This window comes from Gobius niger, assembly GCF_951799975.1.
Source record: "Gobius niger genome assembly, chromosome: 22".
NCBI classification, from domain to species: Eukaryota; Metazoa; Chordata; class Actinopteri; order Gobiiformes; family Gobiidae; genus Gobius; species Gobius niger.
The window spans coordinates 9,149,235-9,177,131 of record NC_136873.1 but is presented as its reverse complement, the minus strand read 5'-3'; the positions used below and the strand labels follow the sequence as shown (position 1 = coordinate 9,177,131).

The 27,897-nt window shown below is 42.6% G+C and overlaps 1 protein-coding gene and 1 long non-coding RNA gene across 3 annotated transcripts in view; both read left to right on the top strand.

The window, feature by feature from the left end:
• LOC306981277 overlaps positions 1 to 27,897 on the top strand; it is a 90,082-nt gene that overhangs the window by 2,063 nt on the left and 60,122 nt on the right. The gene's annotated exons all lie outside the window — the stretch shown is intronic.
• On the top strand, positions 378 to 27,741 carry LOC306981494 (protein NLRC3-like; the record flags this gene model as incomplete). Its single annotated transcript, XM_079581102.1, has 11 exons — positions 378 to 488; positions 5,839 to 5,983; positions 7,637 to 7,751; positions 7,843 to 7,941; positions 8,603 to 8,701; positions 10,737 to 10,835; positions 10,929 to 11,008; positions 11,101 to 11,597; positions 12,974 to 14,373; positions 14,473 to 14,623; positions 27,649 to 27,741. 10 exons carry the CDS (start codon positions 378 to 380, stop codon positions 14,483 to 14,485), a joined length of 2,658 nt encoding a protein of 885 aa, XP_079437228.1. The 3' UTR covers positions 14,486 to 14,623; positions 27,649 to 27,741.

The following is a 27,897-nucleotide window of genomic DNA, read 5'->3' as shown; positions in this document are numbered from 1 at the left end:
ATGGACGCCCGGTTTGTTTCCCTCCGACGGCGGCCATTTTGTGCCGGTTGCCGCGGCGTCCGGGTCGGAGGCCGGCGTTTCTTCTGTTGCCTTTAAATAACACTGAACCGTAACTTATTGCTGTAAAACTGAATGAAGCACATAATTTAAATATTTGTTTTTTTTTTCGCCAAACGTTTTCACCGTTTTATGTTTTTATTTCTGTAACTTTTCACTTTTTGTCAAAGAAAGTTTTTGGTGAAAATTAAACATTAAAAAGGTAATAAAGTCCACCCTGAACGTGTTTTTCTTCAGGAGTTTGTTTGAGTTTAGCGCCCTCTGCTGGTCGGAGGTCAGATCCACATGGAGAGGCTTCAGTGTGGATGGTTTTCTGACAGATGAATCCAGAGCGTCTGGACCACCTCATGGACCACCTCATGAACCACCTCATGGACCACCTCATGGACCACCGACCAGCAGAGGGCGCCATGAGGTCGGTCCATGAGACGGTCCATTTTTTGGGGGAAAAAAATATATAATTTTTCCATCCATCCATTTTCTTCCACTTGTCCGTTTCCGGGTCGTGGGGGCTGTTGGAGTTTCCCAAATCACACAGCACCAGCCCCTATGGCGCCCCCTGCAGGTGGGGGGTCCACAGAAGGACGGCCTCATGGTTCTAACCGGGCCTGTCGGTCTCTCATAAGGAGCTTCTGACCCGCTCTGTGTCTGACCCGTCACCTATAGGACCTGTTTGCCCTGAGACCCTACAGGGGCACGAAGCTCCAGGATCATCCAGGCTCAAACCTTCCACCACGTTAAGGCGGCGGCTCCAGGAGGGGATTATGATTTTTATATTTCTTTAAAAAAAGTTATTTAATTATATAATATTATAATAATACATTTATTATAATATTCTATAAAAATATCTCGTTCCCCCGAGATTATTTGTGGTGTAATTTTTTCATTATTTTTTTTTATGTTTTTGTATTTCTTTAAAAAAGAAAACAATAATTTCACCCCTCAAGTTTTTTTGGTCTAATGTCACTTCCAGGGCTCCGTAAAAAAAGAAAAAACAAAAAACAATTTCCTACAATTGAGGATTTCACCATTTTATACAAAGAACTGTAGCTAATTCAGAAAGTACTATACCATATATATATATACATATATAAAGTACTATACCATATATATATATACATATATAAAGTACTATACCATATATATATATACATATATAAAGTACTATACCATATATATATACATATATAAAGTACTATACCATATATATATATACATATATAAAGTACTATACCATATATATATATACATATATAAAGTACTATACCATATATATATATACATATATAAAGTACTATACCATATATATATACATATATAAAGTACTATACCATATATATATATACATATATAAAGTACTATACCATATATATATATACATATATAAAGTACTATACCATATATATATATACATATATAAAGTACTATACCATATATATATACATATATAAAGTACTATACCATATATATATATACATATATAAAGTACTATACCATATATATATATACATATATAAAGTACTATACCATATATATATATACATATATAAAGTACTATACCATATATATATATACATATATAAAGTACTATACCATATATATATATATATATATATAAAGTACTATACCATATATATATATACATATATAAAGTACTATACCATATATATATATATATATATACTATATAAAGTACTATACCATATATATATATATATATACATATATAAAGTACTATACCATATATATATATATATATATATACTATATAAAGTACTATACCATATATATATATATACACTATATAAAGTACTATACCAGTTTTCATAGATAATGCAGAAATATCAGACAGTGGTTCAGAAACAGCAGATGCCACATCTGTAATAACAGAAGCACTTGTTCCATCAGGGCCAGATGTTTTTAGGCCTGAGATGATTTCCTGAAGAAGGGTTTAGATTTGAGTAAAGCTGAACTGGAGTAAATGTGCTCGGTTAAGGTGGGGGTTAAGACGTTAAAGACCTTTTCACCTCCTCCATATCCTCCACACACATGCACACACACACACGCAGACAGACACACACACGCTCACACACACACACACACACACGCACACGCAGACAGACAGACACACACACGCTCACACACACACACACACACACACACACACACACACACACAGACAGACAGACGCAGCTGGGTGAACTCTGCTGCTCTGTGATTGGCTGAAGCAGGTCACATGCTTTACAGGAAACCCTGCTCTTCCCTCTGAGCCTCAGACAAACTCTCCTCACATCTGCCTGAGCTGCTTCTGTGAGCGTCTGATCCAGGTGAGGCTTTGTTTATTCACTGTTTCCATCAGGAACAGAAACTGATCTTTATGGGACTGAGAGGAACGGGACAGTTTGGTTTGGGCTGCATGAGTATCGTCCACACTTGCATGTTGCTCATGATTTACCCCCCGCCTGAACCGAGGGCATTGTCTCCAGATCGGCTTTACCCAAATCTAAAAGCTTTGGGTAGATTTGGGTAAAGCTTTTCTTCTTTCAGCTGAGTGTTCTGCAGATGACATGAACAAACAAACAAACAAACAAACAAACAAACGGAGGAGGCAGAAGCAAGGCCCTTGTACACGCCCGCCCCCTTCCAAAATGACATAGTTAAAGGTAAACATTTACAGTTAGTTACCATAGAAACAGTTGGTTCATGGTTGATCCTGCAGAATTGGCGCTGGCCGTAGTTCTTGTTGGTTTGTTCGTTGGTCATACCTGGCAGTGTCTCTGTCTTGTTTTGACAAGTGTATTTTATTTTTTGATGGATTTTTGTCACTTTTTTGATGGATTTTTGTCACTTTTTTGATGGATTTTTGTCATTTTTTTGATGGATTTTTGTCACTTTTTTGATGGATTTTTGTCTTTTTTTGATGGATTTTTGTCTTTTTTTTGATGGATTTTTGGTCATTTTTTTGCTGGATTTTTGTCATTTTTTGATGGATTTTTGTCACTTTTTTGATGGATTTTTGTCACTTTTTTGATGGATTTTTGTCATTTTTTGATGGATTTTTGTCACTTTTTTGATGAATTTTTGTCTTTTTTTGATGGATTTTTGTCATTTTTTTGATGGATTTTTGTCATTTTTTTGATGGATTTTTTCTCACTTTTTTGATGGATTTTTGTCATTTTTTTGATGGATTTTTGTCATTTTTTGATGGATTTTTGTCACTTTTTGCTGGATTTTTGTCATTTTTTTGCTGGATTTTTGTCATTTTTTGATGGATTTTTGTCTTTTTTTTGATGGATTTTTTTAAAGGCAACAAATAATCTTTTGAATAATCGTGATTTCAATTATGACAAAAATAATCGTGATTATTATTTTTTCAATAATCGAGCAGCCCTACCCCTGTGTGTCACGTCCTGTCCCAGGCCAGTCCTATATATGGGGGCTCCTCCCGTTCCATCTTCCCTTTTCTTAGTTCTTTTATGGGCCATCTGCCCCTTATGTTTCATTTTGTTGTGAATTCCATGTGTCTTTTAAGTTATCATATTGTTTTATTGTCATTTCTGCTCATATTAGTTGTTTATTCTGTGGACGTCTTTTCTTTTGTATTTTGTAGATTGTTCTGTGGGCTGGGGCTGTCGTCGGGGCTAACGCCATTTTCTTTTAAATTTTGTCAGAAATAAACGGGGTTAAAGCGGCCGCTCCCCCCAAATGTGTCCTGAGTCCCGCGAGTCCTTTAGTAAAACTACACAACGCCGGGTCCGCCACACATCAGCCACACAGGCAACTGGTAAATCTACCACTTCCCACTAGGAGCCGCTCGAACCGGTAATTACAACTTGTAAGCTCGGAAACCTGAAGACTACTGCGAGTTCGTATACGAGATGAAGACAGTAATGGCGCCCCCCAGTGGAGCAGCGCCGCTAGTGATAAAACTGTAACAAAACCCCTACATCAGTGACGTGAACGTTACTTTTGTCACAGCTTCAATATAACGCTATAACGCATGTTTGTGATTAGATCTGGTTTAAAGAAACGTTCATATAACGTTAGCATCGTACGGCTAACTGTTGTAGCGTTAGAGTTTTGTTTATGTAACCAAGGACAAATTGTACTTTTATTTTTGTAAGTGAAGTTCACCAAATCCTTCATTTTACTAGTTGTTTAATAAGTATTTCACGTTTAGAGGCAAGTTCTAGCCATATTTCGTTTGTTATTAGCATGTCAGAAGTGTTGCTCACTTATGCCGTACTGTCACTTTAAGAGAAAGCTTTCTGAGCTACTGCGCCCCCCCCCCCTCGTCAAATTTAACAATATTAATTAGATAATTGGACACTCCACAGTAGGATAATTCAAGGTTACAGTATATGAATGTGCATTTTTAGCAGTTAGTATGTAGGAAGGAGGCCCATGTATAAAACGTTTTTGTCTTTTTGGCAAAGCTAATGTAAAATGTGCAATATGTTACTACCACCATCACTACCACAACACTTAAGGGGTGGTAAAAAAGATGGTGAGATAATAATGACAATAACAACAACAAAAAAATACAAAAACAACTGCATGGACATGGGTTAGGAGTGCGTGCATGTGTGTGCGTGTGCGATTGTGTGTGTGTTTGTGTGTGTGCGTGTGTGTGTGTGTGGTATAATGAATGGTGTGGAGAGGAGTTGGCTCTCAGACAGAGGAGAAAAATCTGGGACAGAAGAGTTGTCTTTGTTTGAGGCGCTGCAGACAAAGACTGGCTGGAGGGGTTGGAGGCCATCTTGAAACCTTGGCGTGCACCATAACAATGAACGGAGGGGGAACACTAAAAGTCACATGTTTTATTCAGTATTTCTGTTGGTTGAACTTACTTTATCTGCACTTGTCATTTTGAGCTAAGTCATGTTTGCTTTACTTGGTTGTTATGATAAGTTTTGCTAAGTTTAGTACGTTTGTGTTATACCTCCCTGTTATGTTGGTTTTATGGTTTACTCCACCCCTATTTAAGCATTTCCTTTGTTGGAGTCAGTTGGTTTTGAGTTCAGTTACTGTTAAGTTGGGCCCAATTTATTGTAAGTTTTGTTTGTTACTTATTTTTGTAAGCCTTTGTTAATGAATATTTTGAGTAGGGCTGTGCAATTAATCGAAATTCGATTACAACAGTAAACGATTACAAAATCATTTTTTGTCATTTTTTTGTCATTTTTTTCTTTTTTTTGTCATTTTTTTGTCATTTTTGTCATTTTTTTGTCATTTTTTTGTCATTTTTTTGTCATTTTTTTCTTTTTTTTGTCATTTTTTTGTCATTTTTGTCATTTTTTTCTTTTTTTTGTCATTTTTTTGTCATTTTTGTCATTTTTGTCATTTTTGTCATTTTTTTGTCATTTTTGTCATTTTTGTCATTTTTGTCATTTTTTTGTCATTTTTGTCATTTTTGTCATTTTTGTCATTTTTTTGTCATTTTTGTCATTTTTTTGTCATTTTTTTGTCATTTTTTTGTCATTTTTTTGTCATTTTTTTGTCTTTTTTTTGTCATTTTTTTCTTTTTTTTTCTTTTTTTTTTCTTTTTTTTGTCATTTTTTGTCTTTTTTTTGTGTGACAAAAATTCAAAAATTTAAAATTAGGAAAAAAAAATTGAAAAAAAAAAAAAATTGAAAAAAAAAAAATATATATATATATTATAATCGATTTTTTGCGATTATGCTAATTTTGTAATCGTTTACTGTTGTAATCGAAATCGTAATCGAATTCCGATTAATTGCACCTACTGCCCTACTTTCTATGATGTCGACTTTCCCACAGGAAAAACCAAGGAGCGAAAATCCAGAAGACAACGGCGGAAGGAGAAGTTTCAAGGGACTGTGGTTAATCCTCCTGGGTCACCAAAGCCTGAGGTACTACCAGATTTCGAATCCAGAAGTTTTTCCGCTAAAGACGGTCAAAGCAAGTACAGTTTTTCTCCAGACTGGGCCTTCCCCAAGAAATACTCACTGATCAAGGCACAAATTTCATGTCTAAACTGCTCAAAGATGTGCATCAGTTGCTGGGGGTTTCCCTACTTGAGTTATTATTTGGTCATGAAGTGAGAGGGCCCTCGACTGTGCCATAGCAGCCAGTGATGCAGAGGTTTTCTTTACAGCAGGACATGGTGCGTCGTCATGATGAAGATGATCTTGTTCTTTTTGTAGCAGAGAAGAAAGAGGTCATTTTCACACCTTCAGGGATCCTAAAGGGGCCGACCAGCTCTCTCCCCATGACTCCGCCCCCTCCTTACTGACGTCACAGTCTTGTTGGGACATTGTGGTCATTCATCTCCATCCACTCCTCCATCCATCTGACCATCCAGGATCAAACGGGTCACACGGCCTCATCAGTGAACAAGACTGTTTGAAAATGAGTCTCATGTATTTCTGAGCCACTGCAGCCGTTTCTGCTTCAGCTTCAGTGAACCGTTTAGGGGAGGCCGGAGAGAAGGTTTATGGACAACTGCAGCCTCTGGAGGGTCCGACACCTTCATGTTCGGGAGACTCCAGAGCTTTGTAGCTGCTGTTCTCTTAATCTGATGTGTTTGTCTGGCAGAAACCGTCCTCATTGTGCCTTTATCTGCACAAACCCGAGTGTGTCTGAATCATCCACAAATCTCTTATCAGTTCGATGATTACGCTTCATCTTTACTGAAATATGAAGGTTTTCATACCTAGACCAAGACATTCAACTATTTCACACTTTTCATCAGCAGAAAGTCCCTTTTTCTTTCCCATATTGCTTGAAAATGATGATCTGCTTAATAAAGTGGAACATCCTTTTTCAGTAGTTTTTCCCTTAACTGGGCTTAACCTGAAAACTGATCATCCCAGGTCTCTGAGATTAATGTCAGTGATTCAAACTGAGACACAAAACCATCCATGAGTTTCATAAAAAAAAAAAAAAAACATTTTTTTTGCAACAAAAATACAATTTGCATAATAATTTGGAACGCAGTGTATTGAACAAAGTGGATGTAAACTACATTAGTAACTTCCTGTGTATAAGGGTAAACCTGGAAGAAAGGGAGGTTTTTTCTGCTCTTTGGTTCAGTTGTTACATGAGCGTCCAAACAGCAGGTGGCGCTAGGGCTGCTCGATTATTGAAAAAATAATAATCACGATTATTTTTGTCATAATTGAAATCACGATTATTCAAACGATTATTTGTTGCCTTTAAAAAAATCCAGCAAAAAAGTGACAAAAATCCAGCAAAAACGTGACAAAAATCCTTCAAAAAAGTGACAAAAATCCAGCAAAAAAATGACAAAAATCCAGCAAAAAAATTGCAAAAAATCATCAAAAAAGTGACAAAAATCCCAAAATTAAGAATTAGGAAAAAAAATGCAAAAAATAAATAAATAAAAAAATGTAAAAAAAAAATATTATAATCGATTTTTTGTGATTATGCTAATTTTGTAATCGTTTACTGTTGTAATCGAAATCGTAATCGAATTTCGATTAATTGCACAGCCCTAGGTGGCGCCGTCTTAGATTTGCTGAGCTGAATCTGAGGCGGCTCCGGTCTGTCCTTTACATGATGAAGTTTATCTCTAACGGCTCTGACTCTCCCCCAGGACGACACTCGGAGGAAATGGGAAAAAGAAAAAGAACGTCCTCTGCCTCTGAGCCTCCAGAGGGCAGCGCTGAGCCTCCTGAGGGCAGCGCTGAGCCACAGCTCAATGGGACAAAGTGAGTTCAGTCGTTTCTTACTGACTTTAACCTCCTTCAGAGACAAATGTGCTTCAGAAACAAGTAAAATAGATCATTCTTCTCTCCACAGAAGCAGATCCACAGCCTCAGTGTCCGCTCTGTCCATGAGGAGTGACCGGTCTAAAGGCAATAACCCAAACTTCAGTCCTGAACCTGCTCCAGACTCACGGTGAGACAGTCCGTGGACTTAAGTGAAGCAGAAACACCATCGACCTTCACCGTCTGCAAAGACAAATGTGTTTTTCAGTAGAGATGCACCGATACCACTTTTTAAAAAGACAGATACATGTACTTTAATGTGAGTACTTGTCGATACTGAAAACCGTTGCGAGCAAGGCTGGACGATATGATTTTTTAAAACTTTTTTTAGAAAGTCTCTGTTTCCCTCACGCCTCGTAGTGTGCTGTGTTCCTTCATGCGTGTGTTGTTGATACTTTTTCTTTATATCTTTGTGAGTGTTTTTCCTGTTTTGTCTTGAGTGAGGGGGGAGGTATGTGTGCGGTGACCCATGAACTGCCATCATACAAATGTCTCGCCCTCGGCCTCCACATCAATAAACGGGGACCCGGTCCAGACCTGTCCTCCAAAAAGACCCTCTGCTTTGCCTTGTTCTCCACCTCCCATCAGCTGCACTATTAAAACAGAGCTCATGTTTGATGTTTTTCAGAACAAGCTCATGATTCAAAGGGAATGGTTCACACAGACTTTATACTGTGGAGTAAAGGGGAAGAAGAAACACCAGGGCAGATCTACAGCTGTTTATCGACTTTAACCTCCTTCAGAGACAAATGTGTTTTTAGACAAAGACTAACCTGATCTTCTCTCCACAGAAGCAGATCCACAGCCTCAGTGTCCGCTCTGTCCATGAAGAGTGACAAGTCTAAAGGCAATAACCCAAACTTCAGTCCTGAACCTGCTCCAGACTCACGGTGAGAAGCAAACCTAATGTGAAGTGATCTCCTTAAAAAAACGAGACTTTGTTCTTCTGCTTGTTTGTAACTTCTCCACAGTCACATCATGGATAAGGGCTTAAAGTGCAAACAACTGTCAGACAAACACAGGCCCAGGGCTTCCACACACAGATAATTCACATCACAGCATTTCTGTGAAGCATGAGGCCGGTGTGGGAGGAAAACACAGAATTGAGATGAACTATTTTCCCACACACTGCATGTCTTACTTCAGTTCTGTCAAAGCAACATCAGGATAATCATCACAGCTGTTTTCGACAAACATGTCTGCAGTATGAGCCAGAATCAAGTAGGGCTGTGCAATTAATCGAAATTCGATTACAACAATAAACGATTTCAAAATTAGCATAATCGCAAAAAATCAATTACATTTTTTTTTCCAAATTTGTATTTTTATTTTTTCCATTTTTTTTTTCGATTTTTTTTTTTCACGTTTTTTTTTTCACGTTTTTTTTTAATAATTTTAAATTTTTGGATTTTTGTCTTTTTTTGAAGGATTTTTGTCATTTTTTGATGGATTTTTGTCATTTTTTTGAAGGATTTTTGTCATTTTTTGATGGATTTTTGTCACTTTTTTGATGGATTTTGTCATTTTTTTGATGCATTTTTGTCTTTTTTGATGGATTTTTGTCACTTTTTTGCTGGATTTTTGTCTTTTTTGCTGGATTTTTGTCACTTTTTTGATGGATTTTTGTCTTTTTTGATGGATTTTTGTCTTTTTTGCTGGATTTTTGTCACTTTTTTGCTGGATTTTTGTCACTTTTTTGATGGATTTTTGTCACTTTTTTGCTGGATTTTTGTCATTTTTTTGATGGATTTTTGTCTTTTTTTGATGGATTTTTGTCACTTTTTTGATGGATTTTTGTCACTTTTTTGCTGGATTTTTGTCACTTTTTTGCTGGATTTTTGTCACTTTTTTAAATGGATTTTTGTCTTTTTTGATGGATTTTTGTCACTTTTTTGATGGATTTTTGTCTTTTTTGCTGGATTTTTGTCACTTTTTTGCTGGATTTTTGTCACTTTTTTGATGGATTTTTGTCACTTTTTTGATGGATTTTTGTCACTTTTTTGCTGGATTTTTGTCACTTTTTTGCTGGATTTTTGTCACTTTTTTGCTGGATTTTTGTCACTTTTTTGATGGATTTTTGTCACTTTTTTGCTGGATTTTTGTCACTTTTTTGATGGATTTTTGTCACTTTTTTGATGGATTTTTGTCATTTTTTTGATGGATTTTTGTCTTTTTTTGATGGATTTTTGTCACTTTTTTGATGGATTTTTGTCACTTTTTTGCTGGATTTTTGTCTTTTTTGCTGGATTTTTGTCACTTTTTTGCTGGATTTTTGTCACTTTTTTGATGGATTTTTGTCACTTTTTTGATGGATTTTTGTCACTTTTTTGATGGATTTTTGTCACTTTTTTGATGGATTTTTGTCACTTTTTTGATGGATTTTTGTCACTTTTTTGCTGGATTTTTGTCTTTTTTGCTGGATTTTTGTCACTTTTTTTAATGGATTTTTGTCACTTTTTTGCTGGATTTTTGTCACTTTTTTGATGGATTTTTTTAAAGGCAACAAATAATCGTTTGAATAATCGTGATTTCAATTATGACAAAAATAATCGTGATTATTATTTTTTCAATAATCGAGCAGCCCTAGAATCAAGTGTAATACAAGGCACGCGGGACTCGTCATGTTCACGAGTCTCAGACCACGAGTCCGAGTCGAGTCTCGAGTCCGAGTCCGACCTGCGAGTCCCATCTCTGGGCCACAGTGTCCATGTGATGGTGCCGTCAGTCTGCCTGACATATTTCAGATGTCAGATGTTGGAGCTGGTCCCCTCCCGACAGATCTGCTCTTTGATCCGCCTCAGACGTCGCCATCACCTGCACGTTCTGACTCAGTAAACTCACAACGGGCTCCGGCTGTTTCGCTCCTGAAGCTCAGGATGAATCCAGCTTCACCTCTCAGGCTGAAACCTGATCTTCTCTCCACAGAAGCAGATCCACAGCCTCAGTGTCGGCTCTGTCCATGAAGAGTGACTGGTCTAAAGGCCTTGTTCCAAACTTCAGTCCTGAACCTGCTCCAGACTCACAGTAAGAACCTGAACACAGAGTCTCAGCAGCTAAACTGAGCTTTATATTTGTGATTGTTTCTTCTGAGATGTTAAAGACGTGTTTGTGTCACAGAGAAGCAGAGTCAGAGCAGGACGCCTGGCCTCAGTGTGGAGACACAGGTCCTGATCAGGGGGTTCAAGGCCCTGCACCAGGTGAGTCTGCTCAGTCTGAGACTCATCAACTACAGCAGGGAATAAGAGACCTGTTCATCAACATTAACAGGTGTCTCCTCCTCTGTGTCCAGGTGAAGGTCTCCACAAGGTTCTGAAGGAGCATAAGCAGAGCCTGAGCAGCAGATGTGAGAGTGTGACAGAGGGAAGTGAAGGATCAGGAGATAGAACTCTTCTGAACAGCATCTTCACTGAGCTGTACATCACAGAGGGCCTCAGTGAAGAGGCCAGAGCCCAACCTGAGGAGAGGAGTCTGGAGACACAGTCCAAGAAGAAGCAGGTCCAGGAGATCACCATCAGGTGCCAGGACATCTTTAAAGCTCTGCCCCCTGAGCAGCAGCAGGGGGCGCTGCAGCAGGGCTCCATCAGAGCCGTGCTGACTGTGGGCGTGGCTGGAGTGGGGAAGACCTTCTCAGTCCTGAAGTTCTGTCTGGACTGGGCCCAGGGCTCAGAGAACCAGGAGCTGCAGCTGGTGGTGCCACTGTCCTTCAGAGAGATGAACCTGGTCAGAAGGGGGCGCTACAGTCTGATGGAGCTGATCCAAGTGTTCCATCCAGCGCTGGATCCACAGGTCACTCTCATTTAGACAAAGCTTTACTTTCTGAGTCACAGTGTGTGAATCATTTACTGCTGGAGTCTCAGCTGCTCCATTCCTTACATTTGAAATGAACTCAAACACTTCCCACTCGTCTGAAACTGAGTGTTACGGACGGGGATTTTCAGCCCCGTTAGTTCAGTTCAAAAACTGTGTTTAGTTTTAATATATGCGCGACCACTCGGTGAGGCCCGCCGCGTGATTGGTCCGCTCCTTTTCAGCCGGCTCGTCACGGATTGGACAACCTCCCCCACGGCGGACCAATCCACAGACCAGGCCGTCACCCAGCTTACTAATCGGGCCACAGCACCTGGAAGGCCACTCCCGTTAAGGGAGTTAAAGGACTTTTCTCTTGTTCGAGGCAGCTGGGGAATTGAGCAACCCAGTTCGCCCTCACGTCTTTAAGTTCTGTCACTATATGGCCTCACTTTGTTAGTGACTTGTTTGTTTTAGTTAAGACGCTTTGTTTGTTATTAGTTCCTTAAGTTGCTTTGTTGTTTTAGGAACTAATTTGAATTATTTGTTTGGTAAATTTTCTTAGTTCTTATTTTGTTCGTTTTCATCTTTTGGTTTTCGTTAGTGCTATTTTTGTTTTACCCGTTGGGCCTCCTTTTGTTCCCTTTTCCTTTATTTTTGTAAGAATAAACTGACTGAAGATACAACATCTGTGAACAATGTCAGACAAGCGGAAACGTCTGAAATGCAGAGAAAATGTCAAATTCAACTCTTTTCCTGTTTTACAGAGAGATTTAAAATCTGAAGTTTGATGTGAGAAAAGTCCAGGTTCTGCCACGGCTCCATTACATCCTAATGGGAAAATAACATGGTTTCATTCATCTGCCGTTAACAGGAACAAGGTCCAAACTGAAAAAATACAGTCAAAATGTCAAATCTGACTCTTGTTCTTCAAAATGAAACTTTAACATTATAAATATATGACTTTTATACAGAGACAGGAGAGCAAAGAAAAGTGGACGTCCTGAAAGTGTTTCTAATGGAAGTCGATGGAACATTTTGACATAAAGAATCGTCACGACAGAAAAACTACAATATTGGTCCAATTTGACAGATCCAAGGCTCTAAACCCCAAAGCCCCAGAACTCCTAATGTTTATTATTCAGAAAATATTAGAGCTTTTTAGTCAGACATTTTGTAAAGTTTACATAATAAAGCTGGAATTTAAAGGCTTAAAATCCATCAAATTATTGAATGTGTGAAAGCTTTGGAAAAACATGAAGTTGTTCAAGAGATTTTTATAGTAAAACTATGTCTGTGTGTTGATCTTCTGTGTGTTTTTAGGCGTGTTCATTGAAAGTGAGTAAATTGAAGGTAAATGTGTCTCTGCCCCACAGACGCTCACAGCCCACACTCTGTCCGTCTGTAAACTCCTGTTCATCTTTGACGGCCTCGACGAGAGCAGACTGTCTCTGGACTTCAGCTGTGAGCTCATCTCTGAGGTCACACAGAGGTCAGAGGTGGGCGTACTGTTGGTGAACCTCATCAGAGGCGCTCTGCTTCCTCACGCCCTTATATGGATCACCTCCCGCCCAGCGGCGGCCCATCAGATCCCAGCGCGGTGCGTGCACAGGGTCACGGAGGTCAGGGGCTTCATCACTGACCCACAGAAGGAGCAGTACTTCAGGAAGAGGTTCTCAGATGAAGAGCAGCTTCAAACAGTCCTGTCCCACCTCAGAACCTCCCGCAGCCTCCACAACATGAGCCAGATCCCAGTCTTCTGCTGGATCACCTCCACAGTCCTGGACCACGTGTTGAGAAGCCATCAGAGCGGACCACTGCCCCAGACCCTCACAGACATGTACGCACACTTCCTGTTGGTGCAGACGCACAGGAAGAGGAAGTACAAACAGACACAAACAGAGGTCAGGTCTGAGACCTGGGGGCTGACAGAGGCCGACACAGAGCTGCTCCTGAAGCTGGGGAGACTGGCCTTTGAGCATCTGCAGACAGGAAACATCATGTTCTACCAAGAAGACCTGGAGCAGGTGGGTCTGGACCTGAGCGAGGCCTCGGTCTACTCCGGACTCTGCACTCAGATCTTCAAACGAGAGAGTGTCTTCAACCAGTCAGTCTACTGCTTCATCCACCTGAGCGTGCAGGAGTTTCTGGCAGCCGTCTACCTTCACCACTGCTTTCAGAACAACCAGGAGGTGGTCAGGGAGTTTCTCGGCTTCAGTGATCAAGAGAATGAATCTTATGGTGGAATTGCAGAAACCATCTACAGATCCTTCTATAGATCAAGAAGTTATGAAATTGAAGGAACATTCTTAAGATCAGGTCCAAACGAGTTCCTCAGACTAGCTCTTGAAAAGTCCCTGCAGAGTCCAAACGGCCACCTGGACCTGTGTGTGCGGTTCCTTCATGGCCTCAGTCTGGAGTCCAACCACAGACTTTTAGGAGCTCTGCTGAGTCCAATCGACCAATCAGAAATCACAGAAGTCATTAAAAACCTTAAAAGGATGAGCTCATGGAGTGTCTCTCCCGACAGAAGCATCAACATCTTCCACTGTCTGATGGAGCTGAAGGACCAGTCTGTGCAGCAGCAGATGCAGGACTTCCTGAAGTCTGGAGGTGGATCTAGGGAGAAACTGTCTGAGTTCCAGTGCTCGGCTCTGGCCTACATACTGCTGATGTCAGAGCAGGTCCTGGAGGAGCTGGACCTAGACAAGTACAGGACGTCTGATCAGGGTAAACTGAGACTGATCCCAGCGGTGAGGAACTGCAGGAAGGCTGTGTGAGTCCTCAGTCACAGACAGAAGCTTCACTCACACGTTATAATCACTCACATGTCGCTCTAACATCTGTTACAGGTTGAGTCGCTGTGGACTCTCAGATCTTCACTGTGAAGTGGTGGCGTCAGCGCTGAGCTCCAGCCCCTCCCACCTCAGAGACCTGAATCTGAGTCGTAATGATCTGAGTGTCTCCTCAGTGTCTGCGCTGTGTTCTGGACTGAAGAGTCGTCACTGTCAGCTCTCCGCTCTCAGGTCAGTGTTGGGTTTAATTATTATTTAACCCTTGTGTTCCTTTGGGGCATTCGTGACACTTTCTGCTCTTAACTTGGCCTTAACTTTTTCCATATTAGAGATATTTTAATATCTTTTGTAAAAACATTTGTTGTAACATTTTTAAAAATATAATTTTCAAATGTCACATCGTCACTGATCCCTGAACAAACAAACTCTCATGTCAGAGGCTTTTGTGACACTTTTTGGACGGATCTAAAAATATTGTAGATTAAAGTTTTTTCAAACTTTTTTCACATAATTGTTTATCCACTTCAGTTCTGCACAAAACAACCAGAGTTTGAATTATATTTATAGTTGTGGTGTGTCCAGGGTGGGGTGTATGTGTGGGGGGATATACTTGGTCAAAGTGGGGTGTGTATGTGTGGGGGGACGTATTTGTCCAAAGTGGGGTGTGTATGTGTGGGGGGACGTACTTGTCCAAAGTGGGGTGTGTATGTGTGGGGGAATGTACTTGTCCTAAGTGGGGTGTATGTGTGGGGGGATATACTTGTCCAGAGTGGGGTGTATGTGTGGGGGGATATACTTGTCCAAAGTGGGGTGTGTATGTGTGGGGGATATACTTGTCCTAAGTGGGGTGTATGTGTGGGGGGATATACTTGTCCTGAGTGGGGTGTGTATGTGTGGGGGATGTACTTGGCCAAAGTGGGGTGTGTATGTGTGGGGGGATGTACTTGGCCAAAGTGCGGTGTGTATGTGTGGGGGGATGTACTTGTCCAAAGTGGGGTGTGTATGTGTGGGGGGATGTACTTGTCCAAAGTGGGGTGTGTATGTGTGGGGGAATGTACTTGTCCAAAGTGGGATGTGTATGTGTGGGGGGATGTACTTGTCCAAAGTGGGATGTGTATGTGTGGGGGGATGTACTTGTCCAAAGTGGGGTGTGTATGTGTGGGGGGATGTACTTGTCCAAAGTGGGGTGTGTATGTGTGGGGGAATGTACTTGTCCAAAGTGGGGTGTGTATGTGTGGGGGGATGTACTTGTCCAAAGTGGGTTGTGTATGTGTGGGGGGATGTACTTGTCCAAAGTGGGATGTGTATGTGTGGGGGGATGTACTTGACCAAAGTGGGGTGTGTATGTGTGGGGGGATGTACTTGTCCAAAGTGGGTTGTGTATGTGTGGGGGGATGTACTTGTCCAAAGTGGGATGTGTATGTGTGGGGGGATGTACTTGTCCAAAGTGGGGTGTGTATGTGTGGGGGGATGTACTTGTCCAAAGTGGGGTGTGTATGTGTGGGGGGATGTACTTGACCAAAGTGGGGTGTGTATGTGTGGGGGGATGTACTTGTCCAAAGTGGGGTGTGTATGTGTGGGGGAATGTACTTGTCCAAAGTGGGGTGTGTATGTGTGGGGGGATGTACTTGGCCAAAGTGCGGTGTGTATGTGTGGGGGGATGTACTTGTCCAAAGTGGGGTGTGTATGTGTGGGGGGATGTACTTGTCCAAAGTGGGGTGTGTATGTGTGGGGGAATGTACTTGTCCAAAGTGGGATGTGTATGTGTGGGGGGATGTACTTGTCCAAAGTGGGATGTGTATGTGTGGGGGGATGTACTTGTCCAAAGTGGGGTGTGTATGTGTGGGGGGATGTACTTGTCCAAAGTGGGGTGTGTATGTGTGGGGGGTTGTGTATGTGTGGGGGGATGTACTTGTCCAAAGTGGGATGTGTATGTGTGGGGGGATGTACTTGACCAAAGTGGGGTGTGTATGTGTGGGGGGATGTACTTGTCCAAAGTGGGATGTGTATGTGTGGGGGGATATACTTGGCCAAAGTGCGGTGTGTATGTGTGGGGGGGATATACTTGTCCAGGGTGGGGTGTATGTGTGGGGGGACGTACTTGTCCAAAGTGGGGTGTATGTGTGGGGGGATGTACTTGGCCAAAGTGGGGTGTGTATGTGTGGGGGGATATACTTGTTCAAAGTGGGGTGTATGTGTGGGGGATATACTTGTTCAAAGTGGGGTGTGTATGTGTGGGGGATGTACTTGTTCAAAGTGGGGTGTGTATGTGTGGGGGGATGTACTTGTCCAAAGTGGGGTGTGTATGTGTGGGGGAATGTACTTGTCCAAAGTGGGATGTGTATGTGTGGGGGGATGTACTTGACCAAAGTGGGGTGTGTATGTGTGGGGGAATGTACTTGTCCAAAGTGGGATGTGTATGTGTGGGGGGATGTACTTGACCAAAGTGGGATGTGTATGTGTGGGGGGATGTACTTGACCAAAGTGGGATGTGTATGTGTGGGGGGATATACTTGGCCAAAGTGCGGTGTGTATGTGTGGGGGGGATATACTTGTCCAGGGTGGGGTGTATGTGTGGGGGGACGTACTTGTCCAAAGTGGGGTGTATGTGTGGGGGGATGTACTTGGCCAAAGTGGGGTGTGTATGTGTGGGGGGATATACTTGTTCAAAGTGGGGTGTGTATGTGTGGGGGATATACTTGTTCAAAGTGGGGTGTATGTGTGGGGGGATGTACTTGACCAAAGTGGGGTGTGTATGTGTGGGGGGATGTACTTGGCCAAAGTGGGGTGTGTATGTGTGGGGGGATGTACTTGTCCAAAGTGGGATGTGTATGTGTGGGGGGATGTACTTGTCCAAAGTGGGGTGTGTATGTGTGGGGGGATGTACTTGTCCAAAGTGGGGTGTGTATGTGTGGGGGAATGTACTTGTCCAAAGTGGGGTGTGTATGTGTGGGGGGATGTACTTGTCCAAAGTGGGTTGTGTATGTGTGGGGGGATGTACTTGTCCAAAGTGGGATGTGTATGTGTGGGGGGATGTACTTGACCAAAGTGGGGTGTGTATGTGTGGGGGGATGTACTTGTCCAAAGTGGGTTGTGTATGTGTGGGGGGATGTACTTGTCCAAAGTGGGATGTGTATGTGTGGGGGGATGTACTTGTCCAAAGTGGGGTGTGTATGTGTGGGGGGATGTACTTGTCCAAAGTGGGGTGTGTATGTGTGGGGGGATGTACTTGACCAAAGTGGGGTGTGTATGTGTGGGGGGATGTACTTGTCCAAAGTGGGGTGTGTATGTGTGGGGGAATGTACTTGTCCAAAGTGGGGTGTGTATGTGTGGGGGGATGTACTTGGCCAAAGTGCGGTGTGTATGTGTGGGGGGATGTACTTGTCCAAAGTGGGGTGTGTATGTGTGGGGGGATGTACTTGTCCAAAGTGGGGTGTGTATGTGTGGGGGAATGTACTTGTCCAAAGTGGGATGTGTATGTGTGGGGGGATGTACTTGTCCAAAGTGGGATGTGTATGTGTGGGGGGATGTACTTGTCCAAAGTGGGGTGTGTATGTGTGGGGGGATGTACTTGTCCAAAGTGGGGTGTGTATGTGTGGGGGGTTGTGTATGTGTGGGGGGATGTACTTGTCCAAAGTGGGATGTGTATGTGTGGGGGGATGTACTTGACCAAAGTGGGGTGTGTATGTGTGGGGGGATGTACTTGTCCAAAGTGGGATGTGTATGTGTGGGGGGATATACTTGGCCAAAGTGCGGTGTGTATGTGTGGGGGGGATATACTTGTCCAGGGTGGGGTGTATGTGTGGGGGGACGTACTTGTCCAAAGTGGGGTGTATGTGTGGGGGGATGTACTTGGCCAAAGTGGGGTGTGTATGTGTGGGGGGATATACTTGTTCAAAGTGGGGTGTATGTGTGGGGGATATACTTGTTCAAAGTGGGGTGTGTATGTGTGGGGGATGTACTTGTTCAAAGTGGGGTGTGTATGTGTGGGGGGATGTACTTGTCCAAAGTGGGGTGTGTATGTGTGGGGGAATGTACTTGTCCAAAGTGGGATGTGTATGTGTGGGGGGATGTACTTGACCAAAGTGGGGTGTGTATGTGTGGGGGAATGTACTTGTCCAAAGTGGGATGTGTATGTGTGGGGGGATGTACTTGACCAAAGTGGGATGTGTATGTGTGGGGGGATGTACTTGACCAAAGTGGGATGTGTATGTGTGGGGGGATATACTTGGCCAAAGTGCGGTGTGTATGTGTGGGGGGGATATACTTGTCCAGGGTGGGGTGTATGTGTGGGGGGACGTACTTGTCCAAAGTGGGGTGTATGTGTGGGGGGATGTACTTGGCCAAAGTGGGGTGTGTATGTGTGGGGGGATATACTTGTTCAAAGTGGGGTGTGTATGTGTGGGGGATATACTTGTTCAAAGTGGGGTGTATGTGTGGGGGGATGTACTTGACCAAAGTGGGGTGTGTATGTGTGGGGGGATGTACTTGGCCAAAGTGGGGTGTATGTGTGGGGGGATATACTTGTTCAAAGTGGGGTGTATGTGTGGGGGATATACTTGTTCAAAGTGGGGTGTGTATGTGTGGGGGATGTACTTGTTCAAAGTGGGGTGTATGTGTGGGGGATGTACTTGTTCAAAGTGGGGTGTGTATGTGTGGGGGGACGTACTTGCCCTAAGTGGGGTGTGTATGTGTGGGGTGACGTACTTGCCCAAAGTGGGGTGTGTATGTGTGGGGGGACGTACTTCGCCAAAGTGGGGTGTGTATGTGTGGGGGATGTACTTGACCAAAGTGGGGTGTGTATGTGTGGGGGGATGTACTTGACCAAAGTGGGGGGTGTATGTGTGGGGGAATGTACTTGACCAAAGTGGGGTGTGTATGTGTGGGGGGATGTACTTGACCAAAGTGGGGCGTGTATGTGTGGGGGAATGTACTTGACCAAAGTGGGGTGTGTATGTGTGGGGGGATGTACTTGACCAAAGTGGGGTGTGTATGTGTGGGGGAATGTACTTGACCAAAGTGGGGCGTGTATGTGTGGGGGATGTACTTGCCCAAAGTGGGGTGTGTATGTGTGGGGGAATGTACTTGACCAAAGTGGGGCGTGTATGTGTGGGGGAATGTACTTGACCAAAGTGGGGTGTGTATGTGTGGGGGGATGTACTTGACCAAAGTGGGGTGTGTATGTGTGGGGGGATGTACTTGACCAAAGTGGGGTGTGTATGTGTGGGGGGATGTACTTGACCAAAGTGGGGTGTGTATGTGTGGGGGAATGTACTTGACCAAAGTGGGGCGTGTATGTGTGGGGGATGTACTTGCCCAAAGTGGGGTGTGTATGTGTGGGGGAATGTACTTGACCAAAGTGGGGTGTGTATGTGTGGGGGAATGTACTTGACCAAAGTGGGGTGTGTATGTGTGGGGGAATGTACTTGACCAAAGTGGGGTGTGTATGTGTGGGGGAATGTACTTGACCAAAGTGGGTTGTGTATGTGTGGGGGAATGTACTTGACCAAAGTGGGGTGTGTATGTGTGGGGGAATGTACTTGACCAAAGTGGGGTGTGTATGTGTGGGGGAATGTACTTGACCAAAGTGGGGTGTGTATGTGTGGGGGAATGTACTTGACCAAAGTGGGGTGTGTATGTGTGGGGGAATGTACTTGACCAAAGTGGGGTGTGTATGTGTGGGGGAATGTACTTGACCAAAGTGGGGTGTGTATGTGTGGGGGAATGTACTTGACCAAAGTGGGTTGTGTATGTGTGGGGGAATGTACTTGACCAAAGTGGGGTGTGTATGTGTGGGGGAATGTACTTGACCAAAGTGGGGTGTGTATGTGTGGGGGGACGTACTTGACCAAAGTGGGGTGTGTATGTGTGGGGGAATGTACTTGACCAAAGTGGGGTGTGTATGTGTGGGGGAATGTACTTGACCAAAGTGGGGTGTGTATGTGTGGGGGAATGTACTTGACCAAAGTGGGGTGTGTATGTGTGGGGGGATGTACTTGGCCAAAGTGGGGGGTGTATGTGTGGGGGGACATACTTGGTCAAAGTGGGGGGTGTATGTGTGGGGGGATATACTTGTCCAGGGTGGGGTGTATGTGTGGGGGATATACTTGACCAAAGTGGGGTGTGTATGTGTGGGGGAATGTACTTGTTCAAAGTGGGGTTTGTATGTGTGGGGGGATGTACTTGGCCAAAGTGGGGGGTGTATGTGTGGGGGGACATACTTGGTCAAAGTGGGGGGTGTATGTGTGGGGGGATATACTTGTCCAGGGTGGGGTGTATGTGTGGGGGATATACTTGTCCAGGGTGGGGTGTATGTGTGGGGGGATATCCTTGGCCAAAGTGGGGTGTGTATGTGTGGGGGAATGTACTTGTCCAGGGTGGGGTGTATGTGTGGGGGATATACTTGTCCAGGGTGGGGTGTATGTGTGGGGGAATGTACTTGTCCAGGGTGGGGTGTATGTGTGGGGGATATACTTGTCCAGGGTGGGGTGTATGTGTGGGGGGATATCCTTGGCCAAAGTGGGGTGTGTATGTGTGGGGGGATGTACTTGGTCAAAGTGGGGTGTGTATGTGTAGGGGGATGTACTTGTCCAGGGTGGGGTGTATGTGTGGGGGATATACTTGGCCAAAGTGGGGTGTATGTGTGGGGGATATACTTGTGCCCTGTAGGTGTGTTGGGGGGTCGGGGAATGTGTGTGTGTATATTTTTGATAATCTGTGTTTATGTGTGTTTTATGAAGAGCTGCTTAATTACAGCCATATTTGTAAACAAAAACACCTGACAACTTCCCCCACCATGGACAACCATGGCAGCTTTTCAAAAGGAACATTTTGGCAGTTCTTATTTATTTGTACCGAAAATTAACTGAACCGAGCCCTCCAAAACTGTGAACCGAACCCAATAAAATTTGAGTGTACCGTTACATCCCTACTACAAAGCATACTTTATATAAACCAGAACTTTTTTCATTTTCCGCGGCCGTCACGACAATATGAAAAATGATGTCTTCATTTTTTGTATTTTTATTTATTGTCTTTAAAATAGTTTAATATTTTGATATGTTTTAAAAGCTTTAATAGTTTTGTGCAGAACTGAAGTGGATGAACATGAAAAAAAAGTTTGAAAAAATATTAATCTACAATATTTTTCGAGCAGTTGAAAAAGTGGCACTAACATGAGATGAGTTCAGTGTTTCTTATTGAACACAAGGGTTAAAGCCAAACTGCAGAAAACTGTCGCCAGTAAATAACATAGAAATACAAGCGTTTATTTTATGACAGATATTTCCATCCTTGAAAAACACCTCATAAATGTCCAAACAAACAGACCTGACTGTAGCTTTACTGGCCGTGGGACGTCTCCAGCTCGTCTCCATGGAGACGTGACTAAAGGCAGTAATATGAGATTTAAACAGGTCCTCATCCATGTGAGACAGTAACAACTTTAGGGCAGTTTCTCCAAATGAGGTTTTCATTCCACTCTGGAAACAACATTTCCACTTCAGTCGCTCCTACAGAATCGGACTGAAGCACATTTTTAAGTTTTATCAGAGGGATTTTTAAAAATATCTAATACTTTCCTGATTTATTGAGCTTTGAACCCCAACATTTCATTTATTTACAAAAGATTTTCACAAAAAACTATAAAATATCCAAAATCTCTGAGCAAATCTTGGTCACTAATGTGTCACAAAATAAACCATTTAAACCTGGCTCTGTCCTTTATTGTTTGGCCGCTGGAAAAGTCGCCACGTTTGGACATTTTTATTTATAAAATGCTTGATGCCAAAAAACTTCCCAAACATTTGATCCTCATACGAAAGTTTCAAAGTGACGTCTCTGGATTTTCTGTTTCCTTATTCAGCTGCTGCGTCTCACCTTAGATAAAACAGAACCTTTTCTTTGGGATGTGAATGTTTTGTGCCATTAATGTTTGATTCTAATGAAAGAAGTCACTGCAGCCGCTCTGATCCTCGCTCTGACCAGAGTCACAGAGGCAGCGTGTTGTTTAGCACAGAGTGAGGGGAGGAGCTAAGATAAAATAAGAGGAGGGAGGAGGAGCTAACCCTGTGAAGAGACACTTTCACATCTGCTGTTTTCTAACCAATACATGTAAAATGATCAAGATACGGAAAGAATCCCCGTCTGAGTTTACTCTGTCCTTTAACCACTTCATTTATTCTTTATTCAGATTGAGGTGGTGTGGTTTGTCAGAGATCAGCTGTTCTTCTCTGGCCTCAGCTCTGAAGTCCAACCCCTCACATCTCACTGAGCTGGACCTGGGGGATAACGAAGACCTGTGTGACTCAGGAGTGTCTCATCTGTGTGGTTTTCTGGATCAGCCAGACTGTCGCCTGCAGAATCTCAGGTCAGTTCACCGTCTCTGTGTCGGGTTTAAAGGTTTACAGTAAGAGTTCAATACTGCATTAATGAAGAACACTTCACAGACTGTAGTTACTCCATTCATTTACACAGAACAGTCAGGTCTAACCCCTCGCCTTTTCAATTCACTGATAATTCTGTAAAACTTTAAATAAAGTGTTAAGGTTTTCAGTCTTAAATCTTAAGACACAAAGTTTAATATTTCCCCCAATAAAAAAGAATCCAAGCATTTGTTTTATTCCTTATATTGTATAGTGTGTTTGCTCCAAATGAGGTTTTCATTCCACTCTGGAAACAACATCTCCACTTTAGTCGCTCCTACAGGCTCGGACTGAAGCACATTTTTAAGTTTTATCAGAGGGATTTTAAAAAATATCTAATACTTACCTGATTTGTTGAGCTTTGCTCAACATTTCATTTATTTACAAAAGATTTTCACAAAAACTGTAAAATGTCCAAAATCTCTCTGAGCAAATCTTGGTCACTAATGTGTCACAAAATAAACCATTTAAACCTGGCTCTGTCCTTTATTGTTTGGCCACTGGAAAAAAAGCCACGTTTGGACATTTTTATTCATAAAATGCTTAATGCCAAAAAACTTCCCAAACATTTTATCCTCATACGGAAGTTTCAAAATGACGTCTCTGGATTTTCTTTTTCCTTATTCACCTGCAGATTGTGGGGCTGTGGTTTGTCAGAGATCAGCTGTTCCTCTCTGGCCTCAGCACTGAAGGCCAACCCGTCACATCTCACTGAGCTGGACCTGAGTAATAACAACCTGTGTGACTCAGGAGTGTCTCATCTGTGTGGTTTTCTGGATCAGCCAGACTGTCGCCTGCAGACTCTCAGGTCAGTTCACTGTCTCTGTGTCGGGTTTAAAGGTTTACAGGAAAGAGTTGGGGAAAGATGAGTTCAGTACAGTCCATTTTAATAGAATTTTATCCTGTGGTTTAGTATAATCCTCAATTAGGAAATTGAATGTAATTAGGAAATGGTCAGAAAGCGCAGGGTTCTGAGGGAGAACATTTAAGTTGCTAATTTCAATTTCATATGTTAAAACCAAATCATGGGTGTGTTAATGACATAGTACGTTTATTCACATTTTGTGTGAAGCCAACCCCGTCCTGCAGGGACTGAATGCCTCAGACTGTCACTCTTATTATTGACATGAATGAAATCACCCACTATTATAATTTTATCCAATCCAACACTATACTGGCTAAAAACTCAGAAAAGTCTACTAAGAAGTCTGAGTCGGGGCCCGGAGGCCGATAAATAATTGCTAGTAGTAAAGCTTTTTGATTTTTAAATTTGGGACAGGTGAGAGACAGCGTTAGACTTTCAAATGAATTAAACTTTAGGTCGTTTTTTGGATTTAGAACAAGATTAGAGTGTGATATCGCTGCGACCCCACCACCTCGGCCAGTGGTTCTAGCTGCTTGAAAATTGACATAACTAGGAGGAGTAGATTCATTAAGCCTAACATAGTCGTCCTGCTGAAGCCATGTTTCAGTCAGGGCGAGAAGGTTAATATTGTTATCGCAAATTAAGTCATTAACTAAAAGGGATTTTGAAGAGATTGATCTAATATTCAACAAACCACACGTTATGTGCTGAGCACTTTGTTTATCGTTTTGTTTAATGCTTAGTTTACTTTTGGGTATTTGTATTAGGTTATTTGGTCGTACAGCAGCGTTTGTTATACTAGCTTTTAATGTTTTAGTGCTTGGTGTACGGGGGACAGACACAGTCTTTATTTGCTCTGGTATTTGTATTAAGTTATTTGGACGCACACCAGTGTTTGTTTTGTTAGCTTTTGATTTTTTAGTCTTTGGTTTACGGAGGACAGACACAGTCTTTATTTGTTCTGGAGAATCTACACACTTGATTTGTGACAATCCGGGAGCAGGGTTGGTGGTTACAGAGGAGCGTTCTACACTACTGCTCTGCGCCCGGAGCTCATATCTGGACCGTCAATTTAGGCCGCGACTGAGGCTATCGGCCACATTCTTAGATAAAAGGGATGCACCATCCACCATCCCTGCGCATGAGCCTGGGCTTTCCCCAAAAGGCGCTCCAATTGTTGACATATCCAACATCATTTTGCTCGCACCATCTAGACAACCAGCAGTTGAATGATAAATGTCTGCTATACATTTCATCATTGACCAAATTGGGCAGAGGACCAGAGTATATTACGGTATCTGACATCGACTTAGCCAATTCACACACCGCGCCTACTTGCAATTTGAGAATCTCTGACTGTCTCTGCCGAATATCGTTACCACCCGCGTGGATCACGATCTGACGGAACCGCCTCCCTCCCTGCTTTAAGCGCCTAAGGTTACCTTCGATGTCACCAACTCTGGCCCCCGGATAACACCTAACCAAAGCTGCTGGGATCTTCACGTCCCTAACTATGGAGCTTCCAATCACCAGAGTATCAGGTTCAGCCGGTGTGGCGCTGAGGGGAGAAAACCTGTTCTGGACGTGAAGAGTTTGGTGCGCTACGGGTGTGCGCTTAGTACTTCCCCCACCCCGAACAGTCACAAATCCGTCCTGGTCTTGTCCCGGCTGCACGGGACCCGCTGCGGGGCTAGCCTCAGCCTGGCTAACCTCTCTGGCACTGTCGGAGCGGACTGCGGCTACGGTCCCTGTCGCTATCTGACTGTAGCTAACGCTAGCCTTCACCAAAACTCCGGACAGCCGCTCCTCTAACTCGGACACCCTGGCCTCCAAAGCTGCCACTACACCTAACACAACTACTCCTATCACCATATCATCAATATGGTGTTTTCTGACCAATACATTTAAAATGATTCAGATGAGAAAAGAATCATCGTCTGAGTTTACTCCGTCCTTTAACCTCTTCATTTATTCTTTATTCAGATTGAGGTGGTGTGGTTTGACAGAGATCAGCTGTTCTTCTCTGGTCTCAGCTCTGAAGTCCAACCCCTCACATCTCACTGAGCTGGACCTGAGTTATAACAACCTGTGTGACTCAGGAGTGTCTCATCTGTGTGGTTTTCTGGATCAGCCAGACTGTCGCCTGCAGACTCTCAGGTCAGTTCACTGTCTCTGTGTCGGGTTTAAAGGTTTACAGAAAGAGTTGGGGAAAGATGAGTTCAATACTGCATTTATGAAGAACACTTCACAGACTGTAGTTACTCCATTCATTTACACAGAACAGTCAGGTCCAACCCCTCATCTTTTCAATTCACTGATCATTCTGTAAAACTTTAAATAATGTGTTAATGTTTTCAGTCTTAAATCTTCAGAACCACAGTGTTTAATATTTCACCCAAAAAAATGCAATCATTTGTGTTTTTCCTTATAGTTTATATTGTGGTGGAACTCGATAATTTTTTTTAATGGAGTTAATTACAGGTCTGTAATTATTAATCGCAATAAATCGCATTTTAATCAAAAACAAAACGTTTTTGCACCTAAATTATTCAATAATTATATAGAAACATGAGTTCAACAACAAATGTATTTATTGTTGTAAATCTGTATATTTTTTCAAGTAACAGAGGCGAAGTGCATTTAGGGCCATAAAACAGCGCCTTTAAGTGTTTAGCAATTGCTGTAAACAGAAATCAAAGTGACATTTGTTATCCTGACAAGGGTTAGGGTCATTTTGGCTCAGAGTGGGCTGAGGCTAACGCTAACATTAGCATGGAGGACGTCTCTGTGTTTGTCCAACAGGTTTTACATTGAGATGGTATGTTAGACGTGACTATCTACGGGGGAAGGAGAACTCTTTTTAACATGACCTGCCACAGCAGGACAGCGTCTATCGTCCCATCAGGACGTTTTGAAAACTAAACTGAGTCCCCAACGAGTGAAGCGTCTCCATCGCTGTTGTTGGTGGATGTGCGTCAGATATACGGGGATACCAGAAACATGCAAATAGAAAGGTTCAAGATTGGGGGAAATTGGGGGAAATACGATTAAATGTGTTAAAGAAATTAAGGCGTTAAAATCTTTGTAATTAATTAAACGAATTGAACGTATTAAAGTCCCACCCCTACTTTTCCAGTGTGTTTGCTGTGAGCGGCTCCTCAGACCCGACTGTAGCTTTACTGGCAGTGGGACGTCTCCAGCTCGTCTCCATGGAGACGTGACTAAAGGCAGTAATATGAGGTTTAAACAGGTTCGGTCAAACAACTTTAGGGCAGTTTCTCCAAATGAGGTTTTCATTCCACTCTGGAAACAACATCTCCACTTTAGTCGCTCCTACAGGCTCGGACTGAAGCACATTTTTAAGTTTTATCAGAGGGATTTTAAAAAATATCTAATACTTACCTGATTTATTGAGCTTTGAACCCCAACATTTCATTTATTTACAAACGATTTTCACAAAAACTGTAAAAGATCCAAAATCTCTGAGCAAATCTTGGTCACTAATGTGTCACAAAATAAACCATTTAAACCTGGCTCTGTCCTTTATTGTTTGGCCACTGGAAAAAAGCCACGTTTGGACATTTTTATTTATAAAAATTTATAAAACAGAACCTTTTCTTTGGGATGTGAATGTTTTGTGCCATTAATGTTTGATTCTAATGAAAGAAGTGACTGCAGCCGCTCTGATTCTCGCTCTGACCAGAGTCACAGAGGCAGCGTGTTGTTTAGCACAGAGTGAGGGGAGGAGCTAAGATAAGATAAGAGGAGGGAGGAGGAGCTAAGATAAGATAAGAGGAGGGAGGAGGAGCTAAGATAAGATAAGAGGAGGGAGGAGGAGCTAACCCTGTGAAGAGACACTTTCACATCTGCTGTTTTATAACCAATACATGTAAATTGATCAAGATAAGGAAAGAATCATCGTCTGAGTTTACTCTGTCCTTTAACTTCTTCATTTATTCTTTATTCAGATTGAGTGGCTGTGGTTTGTCAAAGATCAGCTGTTCCTCTCTGGTCTCAGCTCTGAAGTCCAACCCCTCACATCTCACTGACCTGGACCTGAGTTATAACAACCTGTGTGACTCAGGAGTGTCTCATCTGTGTGGTTTTCTGGATCAGCCAGACTGTCGCCTGCAGACTCTCAGGTCAGTTCACTGTCACTGTGTCGGGTTTAAAGGTTTACAGGAAAGAGTTGGGGAAAGATGAGATTTAAACAGGTT